The sequence below is a fragment of the Oncorhynchus mykiss genome, chromosome 1, assembly GCF_057628025.1.
Source record: "Oncorhynchus mykiss isolate SJ-2025 chromosome 1, ASM5762802v1, whole genome shotgun sequence".
NCBI lineage: Eukaryota > Metazoa > Chordata > Actinopteri > Salmoniformes > Salmonidae > Oncorhynchus > Oncorhynchus mykiss.
In genome coordinates, this window is record NC_143022.1 from 71,935,381 (window position 1) to 71,958,242 (window position 22,862).

At 44.9% G+C, this 22,862-nt stretch overlaps 1 protein-coding gene across 13 annotated transcripts in view; it reads right to left on the reverse strand.

The window, feature by feature from the left end:
- The window catches only part of LOC110528038 (Golgi-specific brefeldin A-resistance guanine nucleotide exchange factor 1), a 79,132-nt gene that overhangs the window by 16,969 nt on the left and 39,301 nt on the right, over nt 1–22,862 (reverse strand). For 3 of the 13 annotated variants that reach the window (XM_036983838.2, XM_036983826.2, XM_036983829.2), the window contains exons 4-21: nt 21,731–21,862; nt 15,906–16,024; nt 15,465–15,573; nt 14,998–15,058; nt 11,406–11,460; nt 10,853–10,933; nt 9,298–9,445; nt 8,589–8,797; nt 8,291–8,471; nt 5,993–6,204; nt 5,802–5,900; nt 5,496–5,690; nt 5,118–5,313; nt 4,835–4,975; nt 4,625–4,713; nt 4,262–4,464; nt 1,787–1,910; nt 584–709 (exon numbers count right to left, since the gene is read on the reverse strand). In XM_036983838.2, the coding sequence (XP_036839733.2) occupies nt 584–709; nt 1,787–1,910; nt 4,262–4,464; nt 4,625–4,713; nt 4,835–4,975; nt 5,118–5,313; nt 5,496–5,690; nt 5,802–5,900; nt 5,993–6,204; nt 8,291–8,471; nt 8,589–8,797; nt 9,298–9,445; nt 10,853–10,933; nt 11,406–11,460; nt 14,998–15,058; nt 15,465–15,573; nt 15,906–16,024; nt 21,731–21,862 (2,480 nt within the window). Of the gene's footprint in view, nt 1–583; nt 710–1,786; nt 1,911–4,261; nt 4,465–4,624; nt 4,714–4,834; nt 4,976–5,117; nt 5,314–5,495; nt 5,691–5,801; nt 5,901–5,992; nt 6,205–8,290; nt 8,472–8,588; nt 8,798–9,297; nt 9,446–10,098; nt 10,934–11,405; nt 11,461–14,997; nt 15,059–15,464; nt 15,574–15,905; nt 16,025–21,730; nt 21,863–22,862 lie in introns of all 13 variants that reach the window. The other 10 variants (XM_036983859.2, XM_036983858.2, XM_090238706.1 and 7 more) reach the window with 5 other exon arrangements.

A 22,862-nucleotide genomic window follows, 5' to 3' on the forward strand; every position in this document is an offset into this window, starting at 1 on the left:
AGTTGCTCTCATTGCAGATTAGAATTCCATAATGGCAACTTGGAATACTGTTTGTGGCCCACCCGCGCTCTCTTCAGAACACTGTCCATGGGACTTGTGTTTAGTCTTCAGGCGCTGTCACTCACACAGAGAGAGGGAGCCAGGACAGCAGAGGACGCCCCCCTCCCCCCGTCCTCTCCTCGTTCACTTCTTCCACCCCTGCCGCCTGTTCACATGACTAACCAGGATGATCTCATCCCACAGACCACCACTGGGCACAGCTGTTACAGGAGGTCTGTCAGACCATCAGAGGGTCTGAAAGAACCAGTACAACATACTAATGTAGGGTGTCTAAAAGGGTCTTAACAGGGTCTCTGGCAAAACCCATCACTGCCTGGCACAAGTGTTCATAAGAAGTGATTGAAATCAGATCTAACATTGGTGATTGATGAGTGCATTTCTAAGACAATTTGTAGAAGTAGTAGAAAACTTACTATACTTACGAATTGAAGTTAATTTCCATTTTATTTCAATACAAATAAATCTTTGAAATATAAAAAAAATAGTGATGCGTCTTCATGGGAAATAAATCATGCGCGTTTACCTCAACAGTCATGGGGATGTTCTGCTTGCGCACGTTGTTGTTGTGCTGGTCCGTGTTGAGCATGATGACAGCGTAGGCCAGGGCGAAGCCCGCGTCGTTGGTCATGAAGGGAGAACCGTTCACTTTCTACACACACACACACAAATAATCCTCTTTCCATCCATATATACATCAACAGCTGAGTTGCAGGCACTATTTCAGGTATAGTTCCAGATACACACTATAATATAACTAACTACCTTGGGGATAACGTTCAAATATCTATACTGAACAAAAATATAAACGCAACATGTAAAGTGTTGGTCCCATGTTCCATGAGCTGAAATAAAAGATCCCAACGGGCCTCAACACCACAGACCACGTGTACCCATGCCAGCTCAAGACCTCCACATCCGGCTTCTTCACCTGTGGGATCGTCTGAGTCCAGTCACCTGGACAGCTGATGAAACTGAGGATTATTTGTCTGCAATAAAACTCTTTTGAGGGGGAAAACTTATTCTGATTGGCTGGACCTGGCTCCCCAGTGGGTCGGCCTATGCCCTCCAAGGCCCACCCATGGCTGCACCGCTACCCAGTCAAGTGAAATCCATAGATTAGGGCCTAATGAAATTATTATAATTGACCGATTACCTTATATAAACTGTAACTCAGTAAAAAAATTGAAATTGTTGCATTTCGATTTTTGTTCAGTATATATTTGTGCTGCTGAAAGTGCAGTCACGACGTATGACTACTCAATAGCGGAAAAATACAAGTGTGTATTAAGAATATCTGTAAAGTCATTCAAGGCGATTGTGTATGGAGAGAGACTATGAAAAGACATTACTAGGAATACTTTCCAGGTCACGAGGATGACCCTCTCCGGTTATTTAAGGAGCAGCCAGTGGCCCCCATTGGTTTGTCCCCCTGCCTTTGATCAACAGGCCGGCTCTGTTATGCCAACCTTGCTGTTGGCACTGCTGCATTTTACTATTCCCCTAATTACTTGAGTGATTAATGTCCCTGATTCAGATCTGGGTCGGCGTTCCACTGGACGTAATTACCTGATGATAGGGACAGTTGGTGACAAGGATAGGGACAGTTGGTGGCAAGGATTGCCTTGCCATGCGGTAATGGAAGAAGTGTGAGTCCCTCCGGGCGCCCTGAGCGCGAGAGCGAGAGAGAAAAAACGCCTTTCAAGGGGGGTAAAGGCAGCTGACTTACATGCCAGGTGTCTGTGAAGGTTTCCAAAAGTCGATGGATGACCGGAGCCTCTCCTGGCAGTCTGAAGGCCTCCAGATACAGACGCAGCGCCTCGTCAATACGCAGTCCTTGGAAAGTGAACGTGCTGCACGTGGGAATGGGAGAATGAGTATAAAGCACTAATATGTAGCGTACCAGTCAAAAGTTTGGACACCTACTCATTCAAGATTATTATTATTTTGTTTAATAGTGAAGACATCAAATCTATGAACTAACACATATGGAATCACGTAGTAACTAAAGAAAGTGTTAAACAAATCAAAATATATTTTAGATTCTTCAAAGTAGCCACCAGTTGCCTTGATGACAGCTTTGCACACTCTTGGCATTCTCTCAACCAGCTTCATGAGGTACTGTAGTCGCCTGGAATGCATTTCAATTAACAGGTGTGCCTTGTTAAAAGTTCATTTGTGGAATTTATTTATTTCTTAATGCCAATCAGTTGTGTTGTGACAAGGTAGGTGGTATACAGAAGTTAGCCCTATTTGGTAAAAGACCAAGTCCATATTATGGCAAGAACAGCTCAAATAAGCAAAGAGAAATGACAGTCCATCGTTACTTTAAGACATGAAGGTCAGTCAATTCTGAAAACGTCAAGAACTTTGAAAGTTTCTTCAAGTGCAGTCGCAAAAACCATCAATTGATATGATGAAACTGGCTTTCATAAGGACCGCCACAGGAAAGGAAGACCCAGAGTTACCTCTGCTGCAGAGGATCAGTTCAGAGTTAACTGCACCTCAGATTGCAGCCCAAATAAATGCTTCAGAGTTCAAGTAACAGACACATCTCAACATCAACTGTTCAGAGACTGCGTGAAATCAGGCCTTCGTGGTCAAATTGCTACAAAGAAACCACTACTAAAAGGACACCAATAAGAATAAGAGATTTTGCTTGAGCCAAGAAACACGAGCTATGCACATTAGACCAGTGGAAATCGTCATTTGGTCTGATGACTCCAAATTTGAGATTTTTGGTTCCAACAGCCGTGTCTTTGTGAGACGCAGAGTAGGTGAACGAATTATCTCCGTATGTGTGGTTCCCACCGGGAAGCATGGAGGAGGTGGTGTGGTGGTGCTTTGCTGGTGACACCGTCTGATTTATTTAGAATTCAAGGCACACTTAACCAGCATGGCTACCACAGCGATACGCCATCCAATCTGGTTTGCGCTTAGTGGGGCTATCATTTGTTTTTCAACAGGACAATGACCCAAAACACACTTCCAGGGGCTGTGTAAGGGCTATTTGACCAAGAAGGAGAGTGATGGAGTGCTGCATCAGGTGACCTGACCTCCACAATCACCAGACCTCAACCCAATTGAGATGGTTTGGGATGAGTTGGACCACAGAGTGAAGGAAAAGCAGCCAACAAGTGCTGAGCATATGTGGGAACTCCTTCAAGACTGTTGGAAAAGCATTCCTCATGAAGCTGGTTGAGAGAATGCTAAGAGTGTTGAAAGCTGTCATCAAGGCAAAGGGAGGCTACTTTGAAGAATCTAAAATCTAAAATATATTTTGATTTGTTTAACACTTTTTTAGGTTACTACATGATTCCATGTGTGTTATTTCATAGTTTTGAAATGCAGAATGAGTAGGCGTGTCCAAACTTCTGACTGGTACTGTATATTTTGAAGTATATTCTTAAATTTCCTGTCAGGTCTTTTTTTTTTACACAACTACACACATACACTGAGTATACCAAACATAAGGAACACCTTCCTGATATTGAGTTGCACCTTCCCGTTTGGACCTCAGAACAGCCTCAATTCGTTGGGGCATGGACTCTACAAGGTGTCGAAAGCATTCCACGGGGATGCTGACCCCAATGCTTCCCACAGTTGTGTCAAGTTGGCTGGATGTCCTTTGGGTGGTGGACCTTTCTTGATACACACAGGAAACTGTTGAGCGTGAAAATCCCAGCATCGTTGCAGTTTTTAACACACTCAAACCGGTGTGCCCGGCACCTACTACCATACCCCATTCAAAGGCACTTAAATATTGTTTCTTGCCCATTCACCCTCTGAACAGCACACATACACAATCCATGTGTCAATTGTCTCAAGACTTAAAAATCCTTCTTTAACCCGTCTCCTCCACTTCATCTACATTGACTGAAGTGGATTTAACAAGTGACATCAATAAGGGATCATAGCTTTCACCTGGATTCACCTGGTCAGTCTATGTCATGGCGTTCTTAATGTTTTGTATACTCAGTGTATACAGTTGTGTACTGTATTTGATCATTGTTATGGATTGAAGACAAATCAACTCCTAGGGTTCAAGTAAATAAACTTCACTGCTTCACTATTCATTGCTTCACGAGTAACTGACAAAACCAAGCTTCAGTACAATTAAATGAAGGAGAAGATCCAGAAAGGGTCTTCTTTTAAAACCAACTGGTTGTACAGCACGCTGCCGGGAAATGATAAAGACTCGTACTTGACGAAGCTGTCCAGTAGCTCCATGTGCTTGCGGTCACTGATGAACTCTCCGATCTGCTTCTTGTCGAGGCGGGGGTTCTCCCGGAGCCACTGGGCCACCTCGTTGTTGTCCATGGGGCTGCTGAGGAGACCCTTCTCCTGCAGGAACTGGATGCCTTTCTTAGGCTTCTGGTTGAACTGCTCTGTGCCGCTGTTCAGCAGCTGTAATCATACAAATAAATACTATCACTTCAGTTTAGAGAGACAAACGCCATTGGCATCAATGCATGATTCATGTAAAAGTCAGCGTTAACAGTATGTGTTCGACTGCCATGAAAGTAAGTTATTTAAAACAGATACACAACAAAATGATAAAACCTACCTTCTTTTTATTTCTGATGTCCAACAGCTCTTGAGAATCAGGTAAACAAGACGAGAAGCGTTGAGGCTTTGTCGGTTCTTTCTTCTCAGCTAACAAAAATAAAATAAAGACAATTTTCACTTTTAATTCAATTTCATTCATGGCTATAGAGCGGAATGCTAACCCAGTTCTTGAGGAGACCTGACCACTGGTTAGTAAAACAAAACCTACCAGGTGGTTCTGTCTCCTCCTGGTCTTGTCTGCCCAGTCTCATCTTCTCTGCCATTAGGTGCCCGCTGGTAGGTGGAAGGGGCACGCTGTCAGCCTCTGGAACATTCTGACCGTTGGCACGGTTCACCTGCCTGCCTGCTTCTACAACCACATGACAAACATATTCATGACTACCCCTCTATACACATCTGATACAACTGCAGTCAATGTTGAACAAAGCCCATTATAGTATGAGACTATCATAGCAGAAAGTACATCAAATGTTTGATAGAAATCTGCATACCTGTGGTTGTGTCTACATGGTCATTGGTTGAGCCCTCCCCTTCCACCAACACAGTTTCTGCTGATTGGTCCTGCTGAGCTGTGTTGTTGAGCACCTTAGCCTGGCAGTGGGCCTCAGTGCTGTCAATTACAGTCAGTAGGGCCTCTAGTGAGAGGAGGTGAGTTGTGTAGAGCTGTCCGGACACAGGAAAGGCATTCTGCAAGACAAAATGATACAAACACACCATAGGTCAACAAAAGAGAACAATGTTCCCCTGAAAATGTAAAGTGTGGAGCGTGACGACATGCATCAAATTGAAATTAATAAAAGTATTAAGACAGTAGAGACTCTTCTAATGCAGATTTCAGAAAGTCAAAGAGCAGGCGCCCCAGTTCCCACCTTGGAGAGCAGCTTGGTGAGGTCTTCAAACAGGTTTGAGCAGTAGAAGTCACAGTCGTGGTTGATGTAGAGCTCGGTGACGAAGCTGGGGATCCTCCAGAGCTGCACCAGGGCCTCCAGGGCCATCTCCTTCATCTCATAAGGCATCTTCATGTTCTCTGACGTGATGATGTCCATCAGCTTCTTCAGATACATCTGCACACACCCCAGGTCATTCGGTTTAGTTGGTTGTTTTACAACGACTCGTGCGCTTGTGTCAAACAATTGTGTGACAATATCGCAAACAAAAGAAAACACTCCAAATACCTCAAGCTGAAACTTCAAATGTCCTCGCATGCTCTCAAAGAGCAAGAAGCAGGCTCGTATGGAGGCGGTACACAGGTTCATACGGTCCACATTTAGCAACTGAAAAAGGAAACATGTTTTGTCATATTGTGTAGAAGACACAATAGAAGGGTCAAGTTCCCCCTCCTGAATAAGCCTGTGGTGTACAGTACCTGGAAGAGGTGTCTGCAGAGCTCGTCTTTGACCAGACCCAGCAGTGACTGGTAGGGGGCAATGTGGGCTGCTTCCAGAGCCACGGTCAGCAGCTGCAGGCCCATGTGCATCATGGCATCTGTGTTGTGGCGGTCATGGGGGTTGGTCAGCGAGATGAGGAAGCGGAAGAGCTCCCGCAGACAGGGCAGACTGTAGGGGATGAGAGCCGCACCTGGGAGGTTAAGAAGAAACACAAAACAGGAAATTATTGACAAAGCAGGATGTGAGTCAGCTAACGTTGATAAACTTATGTTTCAGGTTGAGTCAATAAGATTTTTTCACAATATGTAAATTTTAGCAATATTTAGGCAACGCCTTGACCCTGCTCTGTAGTATAACCCTCTGGTGGAGTGAAACACGAGTAGAGTTGCAAAATGTTGGTAATTTTCCCCAAATTCCATGGTTTTCCAGAATCCTAGATTTCCTGCTTATTCCCTCGTAATTTGAGGAATCTTCCAACCACGATATCTGGAAAACCGGGGAATATTGGGACAGTTACCTGAATTATGCAACCCTAGACATGAGATATAAAATAAGACATGGGTAAGAATGAAGGACACTCAGAGACAAGTTGTGGGACAGAGTGCATTCGGAAAGTATTCAGACACCTTGACTTTTTCCACATTTTGTTACGTTACAGCCGTGTTCTAAAATGGATTAAATAAATAAACATCTACACACAATACCCCATAATGACAAAGCGAAAACAGGTTTTTTGACATTTTTGCAAATTACAGACCCGTTGCTATGAGACTCGAAATTGAGCTCAGGTGCATCCTGTTTCCATTGATCATCCTTGAGATGTTGTTTCGACAACTTGGAGTCCAACAGTGGTAAATTCAATTGATTGGACATGATTTGGAAAGGCACACACCTGTCTATATAAGGTCCCACAGTTGACAGTGCATGTCAGAACAAAAACCAAGCCATGAGATCGAAGGAATTGTCCGTAGAGCTCAGAGACAGGATTGTGTCGAGGCACTGATCTGGGAAGGGTACCAAAACATTTCTGGAGCATTGAATGTCCCCAAGAACACAGTGGCCTCTATCATTCTAAAATGGAAGAGGTTTAGAACCAGCCAAACTGAGCAATCGGGGTAGAAAGGAATTGGTCAGGGAGGTGACCAAGAACCCGATGGTCACTCTGACAGAGCTCCAGAGTTCCTCTGTGGAGATGGGAGAACCTTCCAGAAGGACAATCATCTCTGCAGCATTCTACCAATCAGGCCTATATGGTAGAGTGGCCAGACGGAAGCCACTCCTCGGTAAAAAGGCATATGACAGCAAGCTTGGAGTTTGTAAAAAAAAAGGCACCGAAAGAACTATCAGACCATAAGAAACAAGATTCTCTGGTCTGATGAAACCAAGATTTAACTCTTTGTCCTGAATGCCAAGCGTCACGTCTGGAAGAAACCTGGCATCATCCCTACGGTGAAGTATGGTGGTGGCAGCAACATGCTGTGGGGATGTTTTTCAGCGGCAGGGACTGGGAGACAAGTCAGGATCGAGGGAAAGACGAACAGATCCAAGTACAGAGAGATCCTTGATGAAAAGCTGCTCCAGAGCACTCAGGACTTCTGACTGGGGTGAATTTTTACCTTCTAACAGGACGGTGACCAAAGCACACAGCCAAGACAACACAGGAGGAGCTTCGGGACAAGTTTCTGAATGTCCCCGAGTGGCCCAGCCAGAGCCCGGACTTGAACCCGATCGAACATCTCTGGAGAGACCTGAAAATAGCTGTGCAGCGACGCGCCCCCATCCAACCTGACAGAGCTTGAGTGGATCTGCAGAGAAGAATGGGAGAAACTCCCCAAATACAGGTGTGCTGAGCTTGTAGCGTCGTACCCAAGAAGACTCAAGGATTTAATCGCTGGCAAAAGTGCTTCAACAAAGTACTGAGTAAAGGGTTTGAATACTTATGTATATGGGATATATTTTTTCATCAATTTGCAAAAATGTATTAACATTTGTTTTTGCTTTGTCATTATGGTGTATTATATGAGATTGACTAGGGGGGAAAAAACAATTTAATCCATTTCAAAATAAGGCTGTAACGTAACAAAATGTGGAAAAAGTCAAGGGGTCGAAATACTTTCAGAATGCACTGTAGGTTGAGACATGGGGTGAGACATGTTGAGACATATGAACAGACATGAGACAAGGTGAGACAGAGGGCGAGATGTAAAATGGAACAGGTTGAGGCACGGTGAAACCCAAACTGAACGCCGGTTGGTAGTGGAGGTAAGAGGGCTCACCATCCTCACCATCTCTCTGAGTTTGCTGTGGTGTGAAGCGGACTCCTCGGGGGTTGACGTAATCCATGTCGTGTATTGAGGCCGAGTCTGACTGCTCCGTCACAGACTCTCTGTCCTCCAAGACCTCAGGGATGGACTCCACCGAAGCTGACTGGGCACGATCCACCTGCCTCCCCTCAGACTGGCAGGGGAAACAGAAACAGAGTATGAACATTGATGAGCTCCAACAGACTTAATTCAAATATGCACAAAATGACAACATAGCTGCTTCCAATGCCCCCCCCACCCTCACCCCCACCTGAGCATCCAGGCGTCCAGGCTCTGTGGAAGGGCTAGTTGCTGTGCCTGGGGTGGTGGCGACAGAGCTGCTCTGGTCCAGGTCTGTCAGGTCCTCTCTGGAGGTGGCCTTGGAGCAGGTGTCCAGGCCGCTGTCTGTGGGGCTAGACATGGAAGAGGCCATGCTGTCTGGGACAGACAAACTAACCTGCTCGATGAAAAGGTCACCACCTGGTAGACACAAACACACACCGACCATGGTTAGATACATCAGATGTTTTGTGGTTGGAGACCGCCTCTATAGACGTATTCACAATATACATTTTTCCACTTTAGAGTGCCTGACAGTATAAAATGTTGATATATCTATGATGTTTAAATTTGATTGACATAAAATGAAGCCCCCTTGGACCAAATATGATTTGATTTACAGAAGAGGCATTTGCTCATTACTAAAGGAAGCGTTTGTTATTGATGTTGTAGCGTGGCATGCATTGATATCGTCGGTCAATGGTCTGTTTTCCGGGTTATTGCAACGTGGTAGCAGTAATAGATGAAAAGTTAATTTAAAAGATCATAGAAGTGCTGGAGTGGGGTGTAGCAGTCCCGACCTCTGACCACTTATGCCCCGACAGCAACGGGGGTTCAAGCCTCTGCTCGGCAGACGATCCTTCCTTAATGTACCACCTCCCATGTCTATCCCCAGGACCTGGTTTCTAATAAAATCTCACCAGTGAGGTTGTTGTTGCTAAGGGTGGCGGGAGGGGCCTGCTCCAATCCGCCCGAGGCGCTTCGTACCATGTGATGGGGGGGCCGGGGCGAGCGTTTCTGCTTCTTCCACTTTGATGACTCGCTCATCCCACCAGCGCGCATCTTCAGCTGGAACCAGTAGAACACACTCAGTAAACAGTCACACACAACCGATGACTATGCGCTTGGCTAGGGGGTGTTGTAATATCACATTGTACAGATGAGGGTATTGCATCAGGTTGGACTTTTAAAAGCAATAGGATCCTTCTGGACCATTTACACACTTGGACAGTGACCGCCTTAAAACAGAAAGTAACAGACCGACATCTGAAAACACAAGACAGTGACCGTACACAAAAACGCAGCCACATGCTTCATTCTGTTTAGCAAATGCTGAGACTGCATAGAAGTATCCCCAATGGCAAGATACAATATACCTATGAGGGTGAATTATAAAGACTATACAACAAAAAGTGACAATCACAAGAAACAAATTCAAGCAAACCATCAAAAAAGGCACGCATTAAGATCCGTTTCATTCTACAAACTAACCCCATGGCATGGTTTGTGTACTCTACACATCTAACAAAATCAATACATTTATCATTAGATGCATCTACAATATGGTATACAAATATTTTAACAATTTTGGCCCCCATCGCATTGTGTATGAATCTTCCAAAGGGGGTGGCAAATGGGTTCTGAACAAGAAGGGAGGAGGGGCAGGGTGGATAGGAAGGAGGGATGGTCATTCTCCAACTGAGGCACCAGAGTCTCCTTACCTGCACTCGTTTGTTTTTCCACAAGATATTGTAAGCCTCAGGAGAGAAGGGGGCAGGTGCCCGTGATTAGTGATGGACGACATTTTAGCAGTAGCACACAGACAAGACACTCAGTCAGTGATGCATGGGGGGGGGGGGGGGTTCCGAACAGAGCACCATGCAAACTCCCCAGGGATGGGTTTGTTTGGGGAAGGGGTGGTGGGTTAGGAGGCTCCATACGAAGACGTTCAAGAATGAGCAGACAAAACAGTGAAGGGCAGGCAATCAGACAGAATGGCAGATTTCATACTGGAGCTGCTTCAAGCCCATTACTATGTTTATTTGTACGATTTGTACATTTGGAGTCTAGGTTTGATGAGGTATGATTGTGAAACAAAAGTCACTTGGAGTTTTTTTGTGGTGTGAGGCTAAACCAGAAATGTCAGCGAAATGTCCGATCTAAGCTACACGATGCAAATATACAAAAATGGGTATGACTACAACTTATTTTGTCGTACAGCCTGAAACTATTAGCCAACATTTATTTTCCATTAAATTAAGTTTCATTAAGTTGTTAAGTGGGAAAAACTATTTGAATAATGGATGTAAAATTTGTGTTATGGAAATATGAAATTCCTTGAAACCAAAGTTCTAAGAAAATGCTGAAATATCCCTCAAATGCATCTTCATGCATTCACTCCAGAAAGCCATGCTATCCTGGCCCATTTCAATGCACTAGCGAGAGCCAATGGAAAGTTGTGGCTTTATCAAGTACCCTCTCTAAGCCCCTCTGATTGGTGTTTATAGGCTGTTCTGCACAAATAAGATCCTGTGTGTCCAGGATACAGGATGGGATCTGTGGGAGGGAACACAGGCAAATGAGCAGTTTGAACTCAAAGAAAATCAACAAAGGACCATTTTTTTTTTGAAGGCAGCATCCGATGAGACAGAGGTGATACTGGGAAAGAACGCCATCTTGATGGGTGGAAGCAGAGGGAGGGAAGGGCATTTGGGGTATCCAGTTTCAATCCTGTACCACAAGACAAGATATTATTATTGTGTAAAGACACTTTTCTGTTTAGCTGTGAGGGAGTAGACACCCAGTAAAAAAGGTTAAATTTCTTCCCTGTTGGATACTTCATGCACTCTAGTTTCAGAACCAATAGAGGGTTTGTTGCGGTGGCCATCCCTGCAGAGTACAATGATTATTCACAGCACCATGGGGATGACAGGAACAAGGGGAGACAAAGGGAGGGGGTATTGCAAGCAAATTAGTCATAGCCAGAGAGTAGTGGCACATTCAACATCTAGGCCTAATTTGAGTTTACCTTCTTCATGTTAGCACCCACAAAACTTTTGGCCTCTTCTTTAAATTGGGGTAGTCTGGAAGAAAAACGGAAAATAGATGTCAATTGTCTGATCAAACGATTCTTTCCTCCCTCTGTGTTGAGCCCCTGTGCCTTCTCAACCTCTACTGTCAATTCAAGGTAATTCATTCATCAGCCACCGTGAGGCGAGAGGAAACCTGATATCCACACCAACAAAGCAGTTTGTCCATTTGCAGACAATATTTAAAGATGAGTCACTTTCAATTCAACCTGCACACTGAATATGCAGGGTGAGAGCACAGATGGTTTTAAGACCTAGAAAACTTTGTGACGCCAAGGGAAGTAGCTACATGCATAACACCGTTTAGACTAACATGGAGACTAGTCTGAATGTTCTTAAATACCACACTGAAAGAAATCTATTGTGTAACCTCAATATCCATGCAGGGACAAAGAACCTGTACATTTGTTGGTAATCTTAGCTGAAATAATATGTAATCTCTCAAAGGCTTGCAGACAGAAGAAGAGAAACTGCTGGTGTACAAGTTGACAATTGCTTTACAAAGTTATTTTTTTAACTAACCAAACTTCCATGAAAATAATCATAAACAGACAGAGAGCGAGAGAGAGAACAATGCTTATGAGGCACTAGGCTGACAGAAGACAGAAGCAATCTGTCTCGGAGTGCATTTATTCCCGGACCCAGATGAGCTTGGTGAGATGAGCTGTGCAGCGTAATGTTCTCTAATGCATCACACATTGTCTGAGAGCCTTGTGCTCTGTGGACTCTTGGGCTTTGAGGCGAATGAGATGTCACTGGCTGTCTCACACACACACACACACACACAGAGAGAGAGAGAGACAGGCCCCTGACGTTAACTCCCGCGTTAATAGTCTTGTCTTGCAAGCTCGATTATTGGATGATCTGTGGGTCCAACAGATTAACATCCCTAATACTTTCAGCAGGCGATCTAAGCCTCCTTGTGAGCACTCGATGAGATCCGCTGCTCATTACGCCCAGCCTGGGGGGGGGGCTGCCCAAGGCGCTCACATCTTTATTATTTATTATGGACGAGCTGTGGACAAGAGGGGGGGCTGGCCAGCCAATAAAGACACCGACAAATGAGGACGTGGTGTTATAGGCATCCTCAAGGTACTTGGATGTTGGGAAAAGGGCAGTAATAGGCCTACTTTTTTTTATACCACGGACACAGACGCCTCCTTTGACTGCAACGGCTGTCATTATTTTCTATTTGAATATCCGACAACCAATACACAGTGCTGTAAGAAATATGATAACAAGCTGCTACAGTGCATAACAACTCCCAGCACTGACACAAACGGACCAAGAACGTGCTGACGGTGACTTGGTGATATCAACTGGCTCTATTGTGAAAGACAACACCATGTTTTTTAACAAATCCTGCATCAAATAGCCTCGTCTGACATCCACGCGCCTCCAAGACAGAATTACACCGTGACTATATTTTGTTTGTTCTCGCGGTGGTGGGGGGGGGGGGGGGGGGGCTCTAATACATTTAGAGAATGAGACGACTCTATTCACGATTATTTTCGGATCATTTCTGGCAGGATTAATGGCCATGCTAATGCTGCATGTGTGGGTTTATGGGGGAGCCACTCCTCTTCATCTATATGCAGATCATACATCTGGCGCTCATCCCCTCGTCTGTGAGACGATGTGAGTGGAAGTCTAATGTATGGGCCTCTGGGAGAGGAGGTGGGGAAGCGATGTGGAGCCACCCCATGCTAAATACCGGTAGAAAAGGCATGTTATTGCATTAGTGAACCAGTGACCTCTGAATGCAGAGGCATATTAAGATGCAAAGTGTTGCTGAGGACGTTAACGTATTTAACCATAATACCTATTGAGGCTTCCAAGGCATTATACACCACCACCAGTTGATGGTAAAACAACTTTAGCATTAAAATCTTGAACGATGACCATTGTTGCTTTAACGTCAGTGGTGTAGTGGAGGGTATACACAGGTATATGCCGTATTCTTCCGAGGAGCATTGCGTGTACTCACTTCTTAATCCCCACTGATGCGTATCAAAGTGGAGGTATACGCCTATCAATTAATTTTATTTATTTATTTTTATTTTTTACCCCTTTTTCTCCCCAATTTCGTGGTATCCAATTGTTTAGTAGCTACTATCTTGTCTCATCGCTACAACTCCCGTACGGGCTCGGGAGAGACGAAGGTTGAAAGTCATGCGTCCTCCGATACACAACCCAACCAAGCCGAACTGCTTCTTAACACAGCGCCCTCCAACCCGGAAGCCAGCCGCACCAATGTGTCGGAGGAAACACCGTGCACCTGGCAACCTTGGTTAGCGCGCACTGCGCCCGGCCCGCCACAGGAGTCGCTGGTGCGCGATGAGACAAGGATTTCCCTACCGGCCAAACCCTCCCTAACCCGGGCGAAGCTAGGCCAATTGTGCGTCGCCCCACGGACCTCCCGGTCGCGGCCGGTTACGACAGAGCCTGGGCGCGAACCCAGAATCTCTGGCCTATCAATTATTTAGTACAATAGAGAAATCATGCACAAAGTAGCTAACACAAAGCACTTGAAATATATTAATGTGCTGCACACATAACGGTAGCCTAGTTTGAGCAGAATATCATCTGTGGACAGCGAGAGAGCACACAGCTCTCAACTGGTTGTTGCATTGAGCAGCTCACAGAAGAACGACATTGGTAGCCGGTAGGTAGGAAAGACGTTTCAATGTATATCTACCAGTAAATGGTAACTAAGGCAACAATGGGTATGCAAACAAGGTACTGAAAAAAGTTTGGTGTGAAGTCTTGGTTGAATCTTTGCGATGTGCACGTCAGTCATCATGGGCTGTTTGAATGAACACGTCTAAAAGGATTTCCCCAAAAACCTTCCCAATTAAATATTGACTGAAGTAAGCCTACCCTGTCAAAATGCTAGTGATGATTTGTATCAATCAGGAGGGGCATTTGTTTTGCAAACTCTGCAATAGGATATTGTACAGTACCTAAAAAAAGTGTCTCCTGATGTGGTTTAAGAATTGTGGTAGAACCGTATTTTAAAAATATATTTTTATTTAAAAAAAGTAGATTATGAGAGTGACAACCTGATAAATCTATAGGAAAACTTTTATTTTATTTATTTTTTTAATCTCCTTCCTTTTTAAATTTTGTGGCAAAATTAGAGTATACCGACTTCTCTAGGTACCACTACACCACAGTTTACCAATGTTGTTTACAAAAACATTGGTTCACAGGTCTTATGACGAGGGCAGGGACTTTCATATGGAGTTTAAGTTGACTAAATTATCTTCAAATTAAAGTGTCCCATACTTGTATAATTAAACAGATTTGCAATTTAAACAGAGCACAGTGAAGTAAGCCCTAACCCTACACCTTTCCCTCCCAGTGGTTTCTGGGTAGGTGCTCTAATCCAATAACCTAACAGAAATGGGTCTCAAAAGACAAACTGGAAGTTAATTTCCTGAAGGTTTCCAGTCACAGTGTACGGTGGGGGGGGGGGGGGGGGGGGGGGTTGAACTTGTCACACACACACACACACCCAACCCCGTTTACCTGGAGAACAGCAGCTGCACCATGTCTACCAGTGTGTGTTCGGCTGATTTCCTCAGGAGCTCTGTGGAGAGGGCAAAACAAACAGGGCAGGTGCCATTAGAGCCCAGAGGACAAGAGGAGAGAGGCCAGGCTGGGACCTCCTGTCTGTATGCGTTTGGCCAGGATTAGGAGGGTTTTCTAATAATGCACATCTCAGGGACTGGGGGAGGGGTAAGGGGTGTTAGTGAACTACGGGCAGAAGGCCTGGAGGGGGTGAGAGTTGGAGTTGAGCGGTATAACTCATATTGTTAGGCTGGTGTGATGGAGGACCCCTGAGGCCATGGAAGCTAAACGTTCCCATCTACGAGTTCCTGATATTTTTCCCCTTGAAAAGCGTCATAAAATACAGCTTAGCGTTCCTTTCTAACACAGCATGGGGGCTAGAAGTGTGTATCAATCCCTGGGAGAACTACAGAGAGAGAACTCACCGCTAAGGCGCACCTCGAAGCAGATGCGGAAACACGACTGCATGATCTCGCACACAGACTCGTTGGTCAGGTGGGCTCCGACGGGCGTGAGCAGCAAGGTCCTCAGGACCTGTCACGGCAGACGCAGTGTGTGTGTGTGTGTACGTGTGAGTGTGTGCGTAACATTCAGAGTGGTCATCTCAGTTCTTTTACGAGGTATCATAAAGTAAATGTTCCAGCCTCAAAGGGAATCCAGCCAGGGTATTCATGCATGTAAGACACTTGTATCAAATTTAAAATGACAACCGATCCCCCATATAGTGAAGTGTCATACTATGACAGAGTACTACTGTAAACAGGGTGACAGTTGATATGCAGCCCTTATGCTTGTTTGAAATAAACACATTTGATTAATAATTTTCTGGTGCACCGTTAGCTGAAATATTTTAGCTAGAAGATTACCTGTAGGATTTTCATGAGCACCACTTCATCGCTGGCGGGGTCCGTCCCTACGAATCTGGCGTGAGTGACGGCGTCTGCCATGTTCTCAATGGCCTCCGCTGCCGCCTCATGGTTAGCATCTGCATAGGACAGACAACAACAAGTCCGCAGTCGTCATCGTCTTTTTCCACAGACATTTTATAAAACAGCTTCTTTCATACACTGCTCATTCATTCAAGCTGCCAAGTTCCACTCAGCACTTTAGCGGAATTAAAGTGACAAATTCATCTGAATCCAATCCAGGTTGTATCACAACCGGCCGTGATTGGGAGTCCCATAGGGCGGCACGCAATTGGCCCAGCATTGTCCGGGTTTGGCCGGTGTAGGCAGTCATTGTAAATAAGAATTTGTTCTTAACTGACTTGCCCAATTAAATAAAGGTTAAATAGAAATAAAATGAAGCTGTGAGAGGCACATTACACTGTTCAAATCTGGATAGCAGGTAGCCTAGTGGTTAGAGGCAGGTAGCCCAGTGGTTAGAGGCAGGTAGCCCAGTGGTTAGAGGCAGGTAGCCCAGTAGCCCAGTGGTTAGAGGCAGGTAGCCCAGTGGTTAGAGGCAGGTAGCCCAGTGGTTAGAGGCAGGTAGCCCAGTGGTTAGAGGCAGGTAGCCCAGTGGTTAGAGGCAGGTAGCCCAGTGGTTAGAGGCAGGTAGCCCAGTGGTTAGAGGCAGGTAGCTCAGTGGTTAGAGGCAGTTAGCCCAGTGGTTAGAGTGTTGGGCCAGTAACCGAAAGGTTGCTGGATCGATTCCCTGAGCTGACAAGGTAAAATCATCTGTCGATCTGCCCGTGAACAAGGCAGTTAACCCACTGTTCCCCGGTAGGCCATCATTGTAAATAAGAATTTGTTCTTTACTGACTTGCCTAGTTAAATAAAGGTTCAATAAAAAATCTAATTAAAAAAAGCATTGTCCTTCAAAACAAGATAGAACGGAGAAAGGGGGAAAGTTGCAGTAGGTGGCCAGTTCAAAGGCAGGTCGAGGACCGTATTATTGAGAGGAAAGCACATTGATATTACCCTCTTTAACAGATGTCAGCACTGTGCAACAAGCCAACCTGTGAAACGTTTGATATTCACAAAATCAGAGGCAGAAATTGTTTTCCAGACCAACTATACCACAAATCCTCCAATATGATCAGAGAGGACACATTTTGGTCAATTGAAGCGATTGAATCATTAACATGGCTAAAAAGCCAAGTAAAATACCATTCTAAGGCAAGAGGGGAAACTAAACAAATCTAGGAGTGCATCATTACGTGAATGCATGTTTGATGCAGAGAGACAGCTGCTGTCAAACAGATAATGCAGCGAGAACGCAGGTTCTCTGACAAGTGATAGCACTGCATGACTGGACTGTTGATCCAATAAGTCTTACATATCTGATGGTCACACACACACACACACCAATCTAGCTGGTCCATCCAGAAGGTCCTTCAAAGCCTGGAGATCTAATCACCAGATGTGGCCTTTTGTGGGCAGTGCTGGCCAATTGGCTGTCTAGGCAACAGGAGTCAGTGTTTTGAAACCCAACCTGGAGCCAGATAGCAGAATGGAGACAGCATGTTTTTCTTTCCCCATCGCTCTTAAAGGAGCATTTCATTAACTAGGCCTAATAAGTGCAGAGCATACTAGGAGAAGGAGTGGAATAATAAGTGAAAGCTTTTCCAGGTAGAGCCATGACGCCACACAACATTCCATCTATTGATAGAAACAATAGGAGTGGTTTAGGCCGGGGAGGGGTCGATAATCTCTGTCATTAGCAAAATGAAGAGGGAGAAGTGACTTTCCAGTTGAGATGCTTGACAAATGAGTGTGTGTAAAGTTCTGGAGCGTTTGTCGACGCTTTGAGTAAACTTGAGTGAATGATACGAGTCACCGGGTTAGCAGACTGAAACTGAGTCATGCCAACGTCCCTCAAGATGCGAGGGCAACAACAACTGTGGAAGTTGCGCTGAAAACGTCTCATCCCACCACAGAAACTGGAGCCACGGGCTATCCAGCAGAATGTCAGAAGTGATATAAAATACTAATCCCTCTTGGCAGTGTCTCCAGAGGATGGCCTATGAAGGGATGGACCATTGTTAAAATAACACCAGAGACTGGATGTGTGTGTGTGTGTGTGTGTGTGTGTGTTTAAAGGGGGGCTGGAAAGGCTGACTAGAAATGCTGCCGAGTGAGAGAGGAGAGTGGCTTTCAGAATGCCACACACACACACACACACCAAAACTCCACATACTGTACAATGACCAATATATAGTTTCGCTGCATTCAAAATGTACTTTACTGGCCTTTAGGTGAAACAAATTTGAAGTCCTATCAAATTCATTTTTTTGATGTAAAACACTCATTAGAAAACCAGTGTGATATTTTACGCCTCTAAGCGGGTAGTGGTGGCAAATGCTTAGTTGAGCCGTCCTATGGGCCCTATAAGGCTGTTGTGGCCATGTCTGCTTTCGGCAGGCTGAGTGGAACTGCCTCTGGGCTCTGAAGGATGTGGTTGAGGAGCGGAGTGGAGATGAGAAGAGACGGGTGGGGATCGGGATGTCTGTCAGTGGAGGGGCTTAGGCCAGCACTCCCTCCATGCCAGCAGACCTCAGGCCATAGATTGAGCGGAATTAGCCCTCACTAAATGAAATGTCCCCCTCTTTTCTTCTCTGGACCCACCAGGGAGACGGGGGGGGGGGGGGGGGGTCAGGCAGGGCCCTTTGCTAACAGAGGAAGGGAGACATGGGACAAAGGGACGACGTGAGGGGGAACATGTTCGGCGTGACACACAGGGTTAAAGGAACAAGGCTACATGCTGTGGTGTGGTTCTCCTGAGAGGAGCCTTGGAGGGGATATTAAGTAATGTGTGCAAACTTGCACTGTGCCCTCCTCACCACATTGCAGGCATAGGAGACAGCAGAGCTCTGTAATCATTCAAAGACAAAGCAAAACCACGACGTCTATTACAAGAAAGCAGACAGACTAAGAGGGACGTATTTAGCATGCCACCAGTGGTCGTATTATCCCTGTTATTAACATGTTTTGGCAATTGGACTTTTCAGCTGTGATACTTGAAGGCAACTCTTCTTTGTTTCCATATATACTGTATAGTGTGGAAAAACTCAGTGAAATCGATCCCTATTCAATGTAAACTGATGTTGCAAAATGAAATGAGATTCTATTTAGTGATAGTTTTAACATACATCTAAATGGGAAAAAATATAACTGACAAATTCCCATAAAATAAATGATCAAAAACTAGTGAGTGACAGACCAGGAAATCTGATCATTTTTGCCACTGCAGCCAACAGATGGCAGTGTTTATCAGGATCAGCCCTCTGCCTGTCTTCGTGTCAGTAATTCACGACTAACAGAAGTCAATTTAAACCTCTTACCTTAACTACCTCACTTGAACAACGGAGTGACAAATGGACAATTGAGTAAAAATGACTTTATTTGAGACGTTTGGCTGGGGTTTCGAAAGCAAGAGGCGTTTTCCCAAAGTATTGCTAGATGGAGTAGACCTACATGTGCAGTACTAGTATGTGCTACAGGTAATATCCTTAGCTAATATCGATAGCCAGCTCTCATAAATGTCTGGACTACAGAGGGATAACTAAGCTGACTTTTCACTGGCGACAATTAGAATAGACTGGTGGTGCAGTCTCATTAGTATAAAAGCCCTTTGACTCTGAAAGGTCATTCATTCAATCTCATATTCCTCTATGAACATGATACGGACCGTCTCTCGTTCACCTGGTTATTAAGGTAACAGGTTGCTCTCTGACTCGGCAGTCAATTCTAAATTACTAGCTACTGGCACTTCCTCTAAATGACTGTCGTAAGTACCAGAAAACAACCTGGGTAGTATTAGGAACTTTTTGGTCTGAAATGGTAATTAAGCCGTGTAATTTGGCACTACTTACTGGCTAATCAACGAGACCTCAGAACCAACGTGATTACCAGCCTTTGAATAAGTTATTCTAGTGAATAATGTTAAAATCCAAATAGATGACATTTCTAAATCAATTTCAGTAGGTTACAACATTTTCAGGAAGGCGTAGAATTTATTTGACAATTTAAATCACAATACAGTTACGATAAAAATCTGTCGCAACTCTTGTTGTTGCGTGTCCAAGTATTTAACTACAGCTACACAACATTTACTGTACAGTAATATCCAGGTGAAAAACTAAATGTATTAATGTCCAATACAATCAGTACCTCGTAACCATTATCAGTTTCTTAATATGTCCAACGACTGCGTGCTCCAACTAGCCACTCGCCATGTGAGCAGACTAAGATGGAGGCTAGGGGAAAGCAATGCCTTTGACCTCAGTGTTAACAAGCTGGGAAAGACCTCACAGCATTTGAGGAACACGGGTTGAATTCAAACGGAGGGTAATATCTGTGTCATATCTTTCTCCTCATTCTGCGCTGGAGGGCCATTGTCTTGAGAGTGGCTGGGTCACGTTTCCATGGTTACCCGTCCCTTTGAACCCCGCTGATGAGGTGTGTGTGCGTGCGCGTGTGCGCGGGGGCGGGGGGGTTACAGGATTAGGAAGCAGGCGTTGGGTTTTGAGTGACGGACAGCGGCTCTGGGAGTAGGGAAGTGATTTGTGAGGGGGTGGACTGTGATGGTGTGTGCTTGTGACCGTGATGCATGTGAGTGCGGTGTGGTGTGTGTGGGTTGTGTGTTTGAGTGCGTTCATGCGTGCGTCTAGATTCAGTTTGCCAGGTATTCTAAGGGCTTGTTGTATCAGTCAGAAAATGACATCGTAGCAATGGTCATGGAGCTGAAATCAAATTACACCTAGCCTACCTTTCACATATGTTTAATTAACTGAATATTGGACAACGTAACAGCTGAATGATAAAAATACAGCTCAATAAGAAGTTCAGGGATGCGTTAAATGGTGTTATTCAATGTGCCCATGGCACTTATTTAATTTAGAGAGGGGTTGCAGCTGTTTCAACGGTCAGAGATGTACTGTACCATCATTTATCCACCCCCTGCCATTTAGAATAACATCTGGTGATGCTTATTTCACACTTTTAACAACAACTGGCGGACGGACGCCTGCCATATTTTCACGATGATGCTAGCAAGGACAGGCTGTGCTATTTGTGTCGTAAAAAAAACAAGTCCATTTAGGCATTGCTAGTGAGAACACATCATTCTTGGTTTGCCTAAATCCAGAGGGAGTCCATGATGACAGTTCTCACAGATTGACAACAGAGTTTCCCCAATATTCATTTAGCAGAGACGCCCTGTTGCTGCTAAATCGTTGCCGCCACTCCAAAAAATATATATATATACATTTTTTTAAATATTTCTGCTGAGACATGCTTTTAAAAAGGATAGTGCAAGGTTTTAGCAATTAAGCCAAATGAACTCATGGAGACAATTTTTATATGTGCAGATTGATGGACGTTGCTAACTTGCGTTAGCGCAATAACAACGTCCTGCTGGCCCCTCCCCCGCTACATTGTCACGATTGTTGAAAAGATATCCTAGGGGAAACACTGAAAATATAACCAACTCACCCTCTTCATGAAAAGCTGTCTTAAAGAATAATGTAGTGGTCCCACACATAAATATATGTAAGTTTTACATTACTTACAATATTTAGGCTAAATAACTGAGTTTTTCCTAGCCAACTTGCTTCAACACCTGCATTGCTTGCGGTTTTAGGCTGGGTTTCTGTACAGCACTTTGAGATATCAGCTGATTGTATCATCAATGCTTACCAATAGGACAACGAACGAACTGTCTGTCTCTGTCTGACAACTGTGCTGCTCACCTATGAGGCCGTAGGACAGGAACTTGTTGACAGAGGTGAGGGCCAGGCCTGTGATTGGTCCGGTGGTGTCTTCAGATCGTACCACCTCCAGGAAGGGTCGCAGGAATACGTTAGGCTCCACATCTGACAGCTCTGTGGAGACAGAGAGAGGACAGGTCAGTCAACATATTCAACCCTGAACACTGATACTGCATATATATAGCAGTGTCCTGTACCAAATAGATGTCCTTTTTTCAGTGTTCCAGATCACATGGTCTCCACCATGGAGAAATATTTCTTCCCAATATCTTAATGCTCTCAGTTATCTTCCCTTATCATGGCAGTGGGATCTTCAAATCCCAAGTGTGGTAATTCTCGGTAGGGCCTTAGCCTCAGTTCTGCTGTTGTGCACAAACATGCAGAACAGAGTAGTGAACAGCAGTGTGAGGACTTTTCTCTGCTCTCTATAAAAAGGTCTGTGTCAACAGCTCTGGTGCCCCAGGGCAGATCAATGGGGAATTAGCTGCTCAGGAGGTTGTAACCTTCTCCCACTGCTGCAGCACAGTAAGATGAGAACAACATGGAGCGAAGTGTGTGTGAGTGAGTGAAAGACCGAGGGAGTGAGAGGCATTCAAGAGCCGCTTCTTATTCACCTTGGCAGCACATGGTATCTTATTACAACTCAATTTCCAAAAGCTTTTTTTTAAGGCAGCTGTGTAGGATGTGGGATTTAGCATTAATGAAAATGACTGGAGAGTGACTGGGCTTGGTGTGGGGGTGAGGGTTGCTGGTGGCTCGGCGGGGTCACAGCGACTGGAAGAAATCCTGTAATGACCGACAGTGTTTGCATGTTTACATATTCCATGACAATCACAAAACATATTGACAAAAGACATGGAGTGAAAGACATTGAACAAGCGTAAAGCACCCACAAGAGGCAGATTGTGGTGTATAAATGAAAGACTAAAGCCGGGTTACACCACAGACAACAAAACACAGCTGGAGAGGAAGATGCCCCAAATCTTCCTCTTAATCAAGTCACAGAGAAACAAAGATCGCTTTGCATCTTTCGCGATGGGAAACCACCTCGGGCCAATCCGAGGAGGTAACCGCTCCATCTGAGGGTAACCAAGAGAACGAGATGGGGGTCGAG